This window comes from Tursiops truncatus, chromosome X, assembly GCF_011762595.2.
Source record: "Tursiops truncatus isolate mTurTru1 chromosome X, mTurTru1.mat.Y, whole genome shotgun sequence".
NCBI classification, from domain to species: domain Eukaryota; kingdom Metazoa; phylum Chordata; class Mammalia; order Artiodactyla; family Delphinidae; genus Tursiops; species Tursiops truncatus.
In genome coordinates, this window is record NC_047055.1 from 117450144 (window position 1) to 117464554 (window position 14411).

General features: G+C 39.6%; 1 protein-coding gene across 2 annotated transcripts in view; it reads right to left on the reverse strand.

The window, feature by feature from the left end:
• The window catches only part of GLRA2 (glycine receptor alpha 2), a 195031-nt gene that overhangs the window by 115634 nt on the left and 64986 nt on the right, over positions 1–14411 (reverse strand). For both annotated transcript variants that reach the window (XM_019925660.3, XM_019925662.3), the window contains exons 5-7: positions 11238–11320; positions 8409–8546; positions 6579–6793 (exon numbers count right to left, since the gene is read on the reverse strand). In XM_019925660.3, the coding sequence (XP_019781219.1) occupies positions 6579–6793; positions 8409–8546; positions 11238–11320 (436 nt within the window). The remainder of the gene's footprint in view (positions 1–6578; positions 6794–8408; positions 8547–11237; positions 11321–14411) is intronic.

Here is a 14411-nt window from a genome sequence, read left to right on the forward strand (position 1 = left end):
CCATTTCTTCGAGGTTGTCCAATTTGTTGGCATATACTGTTTGTAGTATTCTCTTATGAGTTTTGTATCTATGTGGCATTGGTTGTTATTTCTGTTCTTTCACTTATTATGTTGTTTATTTGGGTCTTCTGTTTTCTTCTTGGTGAACCAGGCTAAACGTTTATCAAGTTTATCTTTTCAAAAAATTAGCTCTTGCTTTCATTGATCTTTTCTTACTTTTGGTCTCTATTTTTATTTCCTCTTTGATCTTTATTATTTCCTTCCTTTTGCTGACTTTGGGCTCTTTTGTCCTTTTTCTAATTCCTTTAGGTGGTAGGTTATGCTGTTTATTTGAGATTTTCTTGTTTCTTCAGGAAGGCCTGTATTGCTAATAAACTTCCTTCTTAGAACTGCTTTTGCTGCATTCCATAGATTTTGGAAAGTTGTGGTGGAAAGTTGTGTTTCCATTTTCATTTGTCTCAATGTATTTTCTTATTTCCTCTTTCATTCCTTTATTGACCCATTGGTTTTTTAGTAGCATGTTGTTTAGTGTCCACGTGTTTGTTCTTTTCTCATTTTTCTTTCTGTAACTGATTTCCAGCTTCACACTGTTGTGGTCAGAAAAGATGCTTGAAATAATTTCTATCCTCTTAAATTTGCTGAGACTTGCTTTGTGGCCTAGCTTGTGATCTGTCCTGGAAAACGTTCCATGTGCACTTGAAAAGAATATGTATTCTGCCATTTTGGGATGGAATTTCCTGTAGGTACTATCAAGTCCCACTGGTATAACGTGTCATTTAAGACCACTGTTGCCTTATTGATTTTCTATCTGGATGATCTGTCCATTGATGTAAATGGGGCATTTAAGTTCCCTGCGAGTATTGTATTATTGTCAATTTCTCCATCTATTCCTGTTAATATTTCCCTTCTGTGTTTAGATGCTCCTTTACTGAATGCGTATATGTTAATGTGTGTGATATCTTCTTCTTGTATTGATCCCTTTATCATTATATAATGCCCTTCTTTATCTTTTGTCACAGCCTTTGTTTTAAAGTCTGTTTTGTCTGGTATGAGTATTGCTACCCCCTGCTTTCTTGCCATTTCCATTTGCATGAAATATCCTTTCCCATTCCCTCTCTTTCAGTCTGTGTCTTTAGTTCTGAAGTGAGTCTTGTAGGCAGCATATAGATAGGTCTTTTTTTTTTTTAATACAATCAGCCACCCTATGTCTTTTTTATTTATAAATTTGTTTTTTAATTTATTTTTGGCTGTGTTGGGTCTTCATTGCTGTGCGCGGGCTTTCTCTAGTTGCAACAACTGAGGGCTGCTCTTCGTTGCAGTGCACAGGCTTCTCATTGTGGTGGCTTCTCTTGTTGTGGAGCATGGGCTGTAGGTGCACGGGCTTCAGTAGTTGCAGCACATGGGCTCAGTAGTTGTGGCTCGCGGGCTCTAGAGTGCAGGCTCAGTAGTTGTGGTGCACAGGCTTAGTTGCTTCGCAGCGTGTGGGATCTTTCCGGACCAGGGCTGGAAGCTGTGTCCCCTGCATTGGCAGGCGGATTCTCAACCACCTCACCACCAGGGAAGTCCCCACCCTATGTCTTTTGATTGAAGCATTTAGTCTATTCATGTTTAGGGTAATTATTGATAGGTATGAACTGATTGCCATTTTATTACTTGTTTTCTGGTTGTTTTTATAGTTTTTCTCTGTTCATTTCTTCTTCTTTTTGTTTCTTCCCCTGTAGTTTGATGATATTCTTTTGTATGCTCATGTGCCTTTCTTTTTAGTTTTTGTGTATCTATTGCAGGTTTTCGATTTGTGGTTGTCATGGGGTTCATATATGTTGACCTGTAACTATATCTACTTGTTTTAAACTGATAGTCATTTATGTTCAAACACATTTTAAAAGATCTACATTTTTAAAACATTTTTACTGGCGTATAATTGCTTTACAATATTGTGTGAGTTTCTGCTGTATAACAAAGTGAACCAGCTATATGTATACATATATCCCCATATCCCCTCCCTCTTGCGTCTCCCTCCCTCCCACCCTCCCTATCCCACCCCTCTAGGTGGTCACAAAGCACTGAGCTGATCTCCCTGTGCTATGCGACTGCTTCCCACTAGCTATCTATTTTACGTTTGGTAGTGTATATATGTCAATGTTACTCTCTCACTTCATCCCAGCTTAGCCTTCCCCCTCCCCATATCCTCAAGTCCATTCTGTTCATCTGCATCTTTATTCCTGTCCTGCCCCTAGGTTCATCAGACCTTTTTTTTTTTTTTTAGATTCCATATATATGTGTTAGCATATGGTATCTGTTTTACTCTTTCTGACTTACTTCACTCTGTATGACAGACTCTAGGTCCAACCACCTCAGTACAAATAGTTCAATTTCGTTTCTTTTTATGGCTAATATTCCATTGTATATATGTGCCACATCTTCTTTCTCCATTCATAAAAGATATACATTTTTTTACACCCCTCCCGAAACTTTTGTGTTTTTAATGTCATATTTTACATCTTCATGTTTATCCCTTAGCTGTTTATTGTAGTTATAGTTGCTTTTACAATTTTTTGTCTTTTAATATTTGTACTGGCTTATTTAAGTGGTAGATCCTTAGTCCTTAGTATATATTTGCCTTTCCTTTTCGGATTTTCCATTTCCTACAGATTCTTACTTTTTTCCACTTAGAGAAGACCCTTTAACATTTCCTTTATGGTAGGTTTAGTATTGATGAACTCTTTTAGTTATTGCTTTTCCAAGAAGTTTTTACCTCTTCTTGGATTCTAAATGACAGTCTTGCTGGGTAGTATCCTGGGTTGCAGGTTTTTCCCTTTCAGCACTTTGAATATATCATGCCACTCCCTTCTGACCTGCAGACTTTCTGCAGAACAATCAGCTGATAGCCTTATGGGGGTTTCCTTGTATATGGCTCTGTTTTTATCTTGCTGCCTTTAAAATTCTCTTTATCTTTAAGCTTTACCATTTTAATTATGATATGTCTGTCTGGGTTTATACTGTTTGGGACCCTCTGTGCTTCCTGTACCTGGACATTTGTTTCCTTTTTCACTGGTTTGGGAAGTCTTTAGCCATAATTTTCTCAAATACATTTTCAATTCCCTTCTCTCTCTCTTCTTCTGGGGCCCCTATAATTTGAATATTGGTACACTTAATGTTATGTCAGAGATCTCATAAACTGTTGTCATTTTTTTAAATTTGTTTTTCTTTTTGCTTTTCTGATTGGGTGGTTTCCATTACTCTATTTTCGAGATCACTTATGTGTTCTTCTGTGTTACTTAGTCTGCTATTCATTCCTTCTCCTGTGTTTTTTATTTCAGTTATTGAATTCATTATTTCTGATTGGGGTTTTTAAAATATTTTCTTGTTCCTTGTTAACATTCTCACTCTGTTCATCTATTCTTTTCCCTAGTTCAATTAACATTCTTACTAGCAATGCTTTGAATTCTTTATCTGGTAAGTTATTTATTTCTGTTTAATTATGTATTTTCAGTGGTTTTCTCTTGCTGTTTCAGCTGAGAGTAGCTCCTCTGCCTTATTAGTTTGCTTAACTTTCTTTGCCTCTATGGATTTAAATGAAACAGTTATCTATTCCAGTCTGGAAGGGGTGTTCATATTATAGACTGTATGTGCCTAATGCCTTTGGTGGGAGAGCAGATTTGATGTGGACATAAGCCAGGTCTTTCCTCAGGATGTCCTGTTAGCTATCACCTTGGTAGGACATGAGGCTGAAGATGGAGGGGCTAGAGTTGTAGCCGGGTGTGGGGTGGGACTTCCCTTCTGCTCAGTGGCCATCACTGCCCTCCAAGTTGCTGGAGTAGAAACCCTGAGGGTTGGGCTTGATCTGGCCCTGTTCCCTTTAAGTGTCTGCTTTCCCCTTTTCTAGCACTGGGACCTTTGCCCCAGAGCTGGGGATTGCTGAGGCAAGGGAGGCCCGTGTGGAGTCTCGGCTCATTTTTGCCACAGACAGATGTCTGAGCTGTCTCCGATGTGCTGCCAGTACAGGTGCCAGCAGTTATTTCCCTCGATCTGCTCAGATGCAGCCTCGGGTCCAAGTCCCCTTTGTCCCTCACTGCTAATCACTTCCCCCAGTCTCTGCCATCGCTGCGCTTTTGTGGAGCTGCACTGCAGGGCAGGCGGGGCCGGTGTGGACTCTCTTTGTGTATTAGGGTAAGCTGTGGTGGAGTGGACATCATCAGAGTCCTGGGCTGCTTCTGATATGACGTTTGAGTAAGTGCCAGCACTGGCTACTGCCGCCTCACCCAGGCTCTGCCCTGGGACTGGGTCATCTCTGCATCCCACAGCCAAGTTTTTTCCTCTGGTCGTGGCAGCCCTAGATTCCATACCACACGGCGACGTGGGGTAAGCTTTGCTGGAGCGTGCACCGAGGCAGTTGTGGGAAACTTGGCAGCCGCTGGAGCAGTCCTCTCACCACCCTCTCTGCCCTGCCCCAGGAGCAAGCCAGAGCACAAGCCCTCGTGCACATGCATGTTCCTCAGGAGCGGGGTCCAGGCTTCCCCCAGCCCTCCTGTTAGTCCCAGTGGTCCTTCCAGCAGCCAAGGGGGCTTGTCTTCCCTGTGTAGGATGCCAGGACTGGGGCTTCCAATTGTGGTTCTCACTGCTCACTCCCCAAGGCGGGCGTCTGTTCATGTGTTCTCCCTTTTCCTCTGAGTCCCCTCCCAGGGGCATGGGTCCTGACCTGATTGCTTTTCTTCCCTTCCTGCCCAATTCCATATATATCTTTCTTATAGCCTTGGTTGTACAGGAGTCTTTCTGCCAGTTTCCAGTTAGTTTTCAATGAGAACTGTTCCACATGTAGATATATTTTTGATGTGTTCATGGGGGGAGGTGACTTCCATGTCTTCCTATTCTACCGTCTTGATTGGTCTCCTTTTTAACAATAGTTTTGACCATGTAAAATCACAATGGCTAATAAGAATGAATAACAAATTTGTAAAAAACCTCAAGCTCTCATTTTGAAAATAAATGACTATTCTTTTGGCAGCAATGAGTAGTTGGAGGCTAAATGTCTTATGTTTTCACATTATCTGCTTGCAGTGTGCCGCCAGTACTTTAGCTGTCTAGTAAAATGTAAAATATAGTTGTGTGTCCTAGTGTTTAATGGCATGGCATTACAGTGATGGCAGTAGCTAATAAATCACGGGATAGAATCAAATGAACCTGTTTGGAAGGAGGTACAGAGGGGATTAGAGTTTGTATTAGGCAATATTGATTTGTGATTATGTAGCGGAAAAAAAAAGCTGTTACCATTTTTGACATCTGTATTGCAACAGAAATATGACACAGGTATTTCGTACTATTTGTTATTCTAGAAAGTAAAAAAGTATCGGAGACAGGTCTATTCCTTTCTCTATTAGCATACAAAATCTAATGTTTATCTTTGGAGGCATGGAACTTGAAAAATTTGTCTAACTATTTTCCCACTGTTCAACCCCACTCCATTATAGCCAAAGGCCTCTTCTGTACGTCATCTTATCTTCCAACCTAGGAGGTAATGTGGAGCATTATTAACATTTCTCGTCATGTCAGTTGCAGCGCAACTGAACATAAGCCCAAGCCAGCCAAGATAGGGGATTACATCTCAGTTACTTTCTGGAACTGAGTTTTGGAGGGACTGCTAAACCAGTATGAGACAGTGTATACTGAATACTAATTGAGCTCAGATTCCTGGAAAATTGAGGCTAATGGCTCAATGTACTCAGTGAAAGGGGGAAATACACATAGGCACATTTTGGGGTGCTGGGGCATTTCACAAGCAGAACATTTATCATTACTTGCTTAAGCAATATTTACAAATGCAGAGGGCCGCTCTTACATAAAAAGAGATTATGTAGCCATTATGATTTCTTATTCAGGGTGCTACAAAATGTCCTTCTGTCCCCAATATCCACTCCACACTTCTCTGTCAACCTGCCACAGTAGCCAGAATTTTCAGCATCTTCAGTGAGTCCACTGTTCTCTAGGTAACTGTGTCGCTTAAAATAGTAGTGTTATTAGCCATGAAGGTAAATTAAGGCATAGCGAACACCCGTGTGTCTGATTTGATGCACCCTCATACTGCACCTTTATTTCTTATGCATACTCATCGCATATGGCTTTTCTGTAAATTTGCAGGAGCTTAAGTCACTCTTCTATTACTGTAAATGACTTCACTGAGCACGTGAATCGCAATAGCCTCCCCAGTAACTGCTTGACAATACAACGTAAGTTGCATCAGTCTTACTCCAGTTCCTGCAAGCTTCGTGCCTCATAAACAATATGAGGTCAAAAGTACTCGAGGGCTTCTTAGAATTCCTGAGACATGTTTCTGCCTCCACTCATTCCTCTTGTCTCTCAACCCTGAATCTCCTTTCCCCTAATTGATCTGATTATGAAGATCCCCCGTGTCCTCAGAGCTCTAACTCTCAAACTCAGCTTTCCATTCTCTTCTTACTGCATTTGCGTCTCCAACAGTGCCGCAGGGTAGCAAACATTTCTGTCTTCACAGAATTCTCCAGCCCGTAAGACCTTTGACAAACCTCTCAGGTCACTTGTTGTCAAGTGAGGAGATTTCTTACCTTTGGCAGAGATGCCCTGGAGCCTGAACTCTGGGTGGTCATCGTTAAGACTGTCGTGATGCCCAGTGCAACTCTGGCAGGGGCTGCATCCATGTTTATCCAAAAAGAGACCCAGGACAAAATGACTATCAACAGACTGGGTATATACATCTGGATCAAGTAGTATCCCATCTGGCGTTCCAGGTGAAACTTAACCTCGATGCAGGTAAACTTTCCTGGAAACAGGAAGTGATGATTTAAAATCCAATTTGAATTTATCTTTCCCATTCCAGCCTCCCACTTTATTTTTATTAAAAAGGAGCATTAACGATGGATTTGAAAGATCGCACAAAACGCTGACACTACACACCCAATTCAACTCGTTTCCAACTCAACCCGTAATGGAAATGACAGTGTGAGAACGAGTGATCTAAAGAGTCACTGGACCAAAACCATGTGGCAGATTTAATTTTCAAATCTGTGCTTGTTGCAGCCTGATTATTTAGACAGAGCTTCAGAATTTTCTAGACTATCCATTGGAAAGAAAACATTCATGTTTTGTGGGGGTTATAGTATGTAATATATAGGATATAACATATAACCTACAACATATATGTATAGCATATACTACACAGCATATAATATATAACATATAATATGAAATAGTTGAAACCATTCCTTCCTAAGTAGTAAAGTTCACATGGGGCTCCTAAAGGATTTGGATAATTGTGTATCTATCTTTGTGTTACCAATAGCAAAAGAAAAATATACATTTGTAGAAACCATGAATATAATCTAGTCACTGTAAAAATGTCATAACCTCCTGGATAATTGCTTGAGGTCATTTAGAATATTCCTAGAATCTGTTTACAGTGTTGCATTGCCTATAAAATAGAGTGCATATAAAGATATTAAAACTTGTAACCTACTATTAAGAGACAGATGTTCCTGCCCCTTCCCACTTTCCTTCCTCTTTAATTGGCTTGGAGTTAGAAACACAGAAGGTAATTCGGCTTAGCTCACACAAATTATGAGGTAGGGTTAGGTTCTTCTTGGCCAGGAAGGACACCTTAGAGTCCGGTTTTAGTTATTTCATAGGAAGCACTGTTGACTTCTGGAACAAGTGTTCATGGACCAGAGCAGTCACTGAACAAACCATCATGTCTCGACTGCCTCTCCTTGATCAGCTGTGTGGCATCACAGACGAGGACGTTCATAGGAAAGGCTATCAACTTTACTCGGCGGGCATAATCTTCCGGGGAACAACAGATGCCCACTTGTTGCTACTACCTCACATTCTCCCCCTGACCCATGTGTCTGTCAGCACCACAGACAATGCATGACTTTAAAGCCAGCTGACTCCCCGCAAGCTGATTTTCATGCGCGCTGTCTATAGGACTGGAGAGTACAACAGCTGTATTTCTGGGTTTGCAAAGACCTATGTTATTATTTGTGTCTTCCACTAAGGCAGAGAGTGCAAATTGACCCGAGGAGCTAACGTCAAGAATGGATGCTGGGAATGGGCGAGAATTCATACACTTCCTGCACCATTTACAAGGTCTCATGCACTTTTCCTCAGACTCATTTGATAGTAGATGGTCAGCAAGAGAGCAGCAAAAGATCCCCAAATCTCTTTCCTTCTCTCTCTCTTGGAAAAATTATCTGTTGGGCTCCCTGACCTGTTCGAAAGGATATAGGCATCTTATGTGTTGAGGGCATTTTGACCCAAGCCCAGGACCGTGCCTCATAGCTCCACTTTCTTGGTGAATATGCGGCAATTAAGGTGATGGGATATATACTCCAAGCGGCAGATGGAGCCCACTTGGGTTTAGCAGCTCAAAGGAAACTTACCAGTGTTGTAGTGCTTTGTGCAGTAGCCGAGCTCCTTCTCTTCTTTCAGAATGAACTGAGGCAGTGTCAATCCTTCAGCAACTTGAACTGGACCATCACTTAACCACTCAAATATCAGGTCATTCATCGTGTACCCAACTGGAGTAAACAAATCATAGTAAAAAAATGGATGCATCTTTCCAAGAAAGCTTGAAAGTCTAAGCCACGTAAAGAAACAAACAAGGACATTATCTAAAGCGACATATGCTCGATCAATTCAAGAGCATTTTTTAATAAAAGAGCTGCAATCATCATGACAACTACATGTCATTGGAGCCAAAGAAATGGAAGACAACAAGCTATTTCTGAATGATTTTTTTTTCTGTGTAATGGGAGAATGGAACTTATAAAGTCCATTTTTCTTCTGCCCGCTCTATCCACTAAATGTTTCTGAAGAACAAACAAGTAAACAAACAAAAATCCTTTGAAGATTGTCTTTACTTTAAAGAGCTGTGTCTGTGGATATCCATTAAGACAATGCAGTTCACGGCACCAGTCTTAGTATTTCAAATGAAAAGCATTCCTTTTTTTTAAAAAAAAAAAGAGAATGGATTTATCACAGACCTGCTTAAAATATTTCCATTGCAAACTTGGCCCCTCTCCTAGGGTCTATTAGCTTTGTTTTGAGAAAGTTTATGTTCAAGTCATTATGGTCAATCCTCAGTTACTTTAGCAAGCGGGGAAGGCTATAGGCAGGTAACCTAAGAGGAAGCTGTGGGATATGCAAGTCAAGCATATTCATTTGTGCTGGTGTCTTGCTAAAGGGGCCCACACATCACAATGATTAATATGAAGTAAAACAGATGCTCTGTTATATAAAGTCATATTGTTATATGACTTTTGAACCATCCAGAGTAAGACTGTTACCAGTTTAGTAAACCGAAGTTAGCACTTAGTCTCCAAGCTCCTGCTAACTATCTCATTATGTCAAGGGCTTCTGGGTTTTTTACACCCCGGAAATGAAGGCTACTCTTTTTTCAGGCATCAGTTCTCCCCCTTCTTCCTTTATTTGTGATATTGGAACTCTAAAAGGAGATTGAGGAGGACAAGGTTATTATGTGAGGTTTTGGCTGGCCAGTAACCTCAGCAAGTTTATTAAGTTTATAGATTCTTATTCTTGTTTACTGCAAGGTAGTGACTCACCAAAGCTACCCAGAAATCAATGGCAAAGCTAATTGGAATCTACTTTCCTCTTTCTTTGGGCCACCTTTTCCATTCAAAGCCAGAAAATAAGAACAAGCAAGGAATCACAAAGGGGACTTCGTGTAAGCATTGATGGTCCACAGAGAGAATGGCCAACCCTATCTCTTCCACATCAGTGCTGCATGAGCCCTTCTTGAGTATCTCCACCAAATACCAGAAGCTTGCCAAACACCCCTATTCTTGTCTGGTCAGCTTCTTGCTGACCACTACAATAATAGTCCCTGTCAGCCACCCGGAAACCCCAGGTGGGGGCAAACAGAAGAGGTAAAGAAGTGGGGAAGGAGGACGTGATATGAGGGTAGAAAAGTAAAGAGCAATTCCCACCCTTCACAGTCAAAGTCAGTGGTAAACACATCACTGCTTCTTTCATTTCATTACTTCTAGGTCCTGCAAGGGCCAAACATATTTACTAATTGGAGTTTTTAAGCCTTGGAGGAGCCTCAGATGACAGCTATGGTTGCTCTTTTATAGAGAAACTAAGTGTTGGGTTGAGTCAGGGGAGAGTTGGGAGCAGTAGAGAAGTCACGAAGAAGGAATCATTATGTAGGAAAAAGTTTTTCTTAACTGTCTTCTCAAGAGAAGGGGCGATAGGGAAAATATGAATACATAAAGCCTATTGTAAACCAGAAATTCTCATTTTATTCCTGACAAATTCTTCAAACAAAGATGCTTCATTATTTTGTTTATTTCTGTAGGAAGTTTCAAGGGAAGTCTACAGTGATTTTAAATGATCAGAAGGAAACCCTGTCACCGCCTCTTTTAATAATAGTTGATATGTCTTTTTACATTTGTTATTTTTCTAAACCAAGAAGTTAAAAGTATTTTCTTGCCCCTGCCTCATTAGATCTCCTAACATCCCTGTAGGTCAGTAGCACTTATTATTCTCTGCATTTTACAAACAGAGGAACTGACAGAGCAAGCCAGAAAACACTTCATGTCTCCTGTCTAAAAATCCCATTACCTGGAGGCATCAGCAACTTACGGCACATGTCAAAGATTTCAGCGGCGTCAGGACCATGACATAAAGGGGACAAAGTAGTAGCGTTTTCCTATTCCCTTCACCAGGCCTTTGGATATCCATTGCCCATCTAAGGGAGATGCCTTTATTCCTTATCATCTCATGCCCCTCATTTTTGTTTCCTCCTCTGGCTAAGGCCCCTGCATCTTGTCCTCAAATCAATTAGCCCTTCCTGCCAAAATTCCTTTGGGGTGAAGGTCTATACAAGCATGAGATAGAAGGAGATACAAGTTTCTGACTAGAATGTGATTCATTATAGAGGTTAAATGACTAATAATCTTAATTTTCCCAGGAGACATTTTCATTTCAAAGAAAAGCTTACTAAATCAGGCTCATTTTTTGAGGAAGGGCAAGTTATTTGGCATTTTACCTTGAAACATGGTCTTCTCTCTATTGGATATAAGACATGCACACACATTCACTTTTGCTTGTCCTTCCCTTAAGGACCTCGGGAGTTGTTAAGTAGGTAGAGAATGAGTCTTACGGGTTTTTTCTCCTTAATGACACATTGAAAGAACCAGGTCATTGGTTAAAACAAGCAGGTGGTCATTTCAGTAGTAGTGACTTACAACTCTCCAGCTGCATTGTACACGTCTGGACATCCATTGGAAAATTCTTCAAGTCCATGGGACAGGATAAGGTCAAGGTGAGCCTTAGCAGAGAAAACAAATTTTTAAAACAAGTTTTTAATTTTTGAGGTCTGGTTCTTGAGAAGCAAACCAAAAACACATTTTGCATTAAGCAGAGTGACAGTGATTCAAGTAATGAAGTCTCGGCTCTCACTCAGGACAATGCTTTCTAATTTTCAAATGAACAGTAGTCATTGGTAAAGTTGTAAAATACTGTACAATTTCGCTGTAACCCCTTACTCTCCATTTCCCATCTTCCAGCCTCTGAGTCTCATCTCCCCAGTGGCACTGGTCTCACGCTTATTCTAGAATCGAGAAGAGCACTGAGAAATAGTGTAACAAGAACCGTGGGCTCTTCTTACACACACTGATGTCCAAAAGGCGTAAAGTTTATACTGCTTTAGAATTGGACAGGTGGGCTTTGCTTCAAGGACAATAAATGATGTGATAAGCATAATTGATTGTGATAAGTATTCGTTCTCCTTCCATCAGGTGGGCAAAAACTTCAATATCTTTTCATTTGCTAACTACATGGATAGGTCAGTTGTACATTGTAGCATTCATTCTAGAATTTTGACAAATCTGGAGCGGGTAATCCTTGATCTAAAAAAAACAAAACCATTTGAGGATGGTGGCTTGTATAAATACATAGTCTTCTCCTCTCTGCACCCTGGGGGGACTACTGTGCTCCCCCTTTCCTTAACTTTCCAAGCTCCAGCCAGCTCTGATCAAGTCTTTTATCAGGACATTGATTAAGCCACCACCTCTTTTCTACTATTTCCTTTTTTAGTCCTCAAGGAAATGGTACACACCTCTTGCTCTTCAGTTTTTCTATACCTCAGAGATTCAAGGGAGGAAATTAAGGTTGAGAATCAGCAGACCTGTGTTCCCTTTCAAGTACTGCCTGCAACTGTCTCTGTCCCCAAAGCAAGACCTTAAATTCAATAAACACGCATCCTCACCAAATGATTGGGTAGGATCAAATGATGCTCATTGCCATTTAGCTCTAATGCTAGAATCCATGTTATTCTGAAGTTCACTGCTCCAACTTCTGTTCATTTTCTCTCAAACATCTTTTCTATCCATAGACCCCTCTGACTTTTACACCATTACCTAAACTCTCCCTTTCTGTCATGCTCTCCCCTCCTGGTTCCCTTCTCTTTCCTTTCTCAGCTTCATGTTATACCTTCTATACAAGCCAAGACAAAATTAAAAAAAGAGTGGCCCAGTTACTTTAAAGAAAGAAAAGATTTGGGATTTGAAGTGAGGTTAGACAAAGAATCCATGCTGACAATCTTCAAAATCATCAAAATACAACAGCGACTGGGAAAAACAAGATACAAAACAGTGCAGTATAATCTCAATTATGTAAATATGTTTTCAATATTGGAAGTAAACACAACACTATATTAAGAGTAGATAGTTCTGGTTGGTGGGATGATTCATATTTCTTTTTTACTCTGTTCATTCTGCATTATCTCTATTGACAAGTGTAGGCTATTCTAAGATGTCCGTCTTTATGTAATTAAACATGCCTTTCTTTAAACAATAGCTGAAGGGTAAAATTATTAAATTATGTTTTATTCAATAATGTTTTGCTATATTATAATTATATTATTATTATTAAAATTTTGCCACAAACATACAATATTTCATTGCTAAATAAATTACCTACGTTCTCTGAGCTATTCTGAGAACACAAATACCATGTTTCTAAAAGAAAAACAATAGTTTTGGGTTCTAAACATCTGAGTTAAAATAACATTTTAGACAGGAAAAATAATTTTTGTCCGTTGTGGAGTTCATTTAGAGATAGCAGTATAAATATAGTTAAAGATATTTACATTTCTTCCCAGCATAAAGACTTTTTTTTGAGATTTTATTTTATTGAGATCAATGCCATGAACTCTTTAAAGTAAGGGAAGAGTAAAAGAATCAAAATGAAAATCTCTAGTAATCAAAAATTTTTTTAAATTTGACACTTTATTAAGGGAGGGGAATCTCAAAAGGGTCTGTGGGTTTAAAACTGTTACTAACACAGTAAGAATCTATTTATTCTTTTCTATTTTTTTAAAGAGGAAATAATTACATCAAACAAAAATATGTCCATCATATAAAAATAATCAGAGGGCATGTGTATAGTTTAAGTGAATCAAAACTAGAAAACCTGGAAATTTCATTATGATTTTGAAAAGTTTACTTTTGAGAAATTAGAAAATAATAATAGCAAAAATGAACACAGCTTAAAAACATGCAACAGGAAATTCAGTTGTATTTTGTTTGCTATTGGAAACAACGCAATTTTAGTATTCTTAATCATAGGTTTGCTGAATACAATTCTTCTGTGAACTTTTCACATTTATTTAGGGGGAAGAGGCTTCAGACATGATATTTCTGCTTTTGTGGCAGATCTAACAATCCTATAGGGACCCAGAATTCTTGGGGTCAAAACTATTAACAGCCATGGAAAACCCCACTGAGAGAAATTCCCAATGAGCATGAAACTCTCTCTGAATTTTGTCTCAGCTGAGAACTCAGTGGGTATTTCCCTTCTTCCTTATTTATTTTTCTAATTTCCTTTCTAGGTAGGTTTTGTATGGGAACTCAATGGGTGCCAATAACAAGGAGGCAAGTTAACAGCTCCCCACTTTGCTAAATCACGTCATCCGCTGAGCAAATGGGAAGCGATTGGAAAGATCTAATCAGTTCTGTCATGGCCAACAGAGCCCATAATGTATGATGTCTAGTGTACCACACATCCGCAGGCCTAAAACTCAGACTTGCCTTTTACTTATTTTTTTCCTTTTCATTGAAGCATATATTAAACACAGTAAAAATACACAAATCTTAAGTTACAGCGTGATACCTTTTTGCATCTATACCCACCTGTTTAACAAGCACCCAGACCAGACTTAGAATATTCCCATCACCCCAGAACATTCCCATGTGCTCTCTTCTCAGTCAAGAACCTTCAAAAGTAACCACCACTGCTTTATTTAAAAGCTATCTTTTAATTTAAAAACATGAGTTTTGGGGAAAGAACGAGACGATATTATTTTGTACAGAGATGCAGAAATTGCACCAAATAATACTGACACATACAACATATACTAA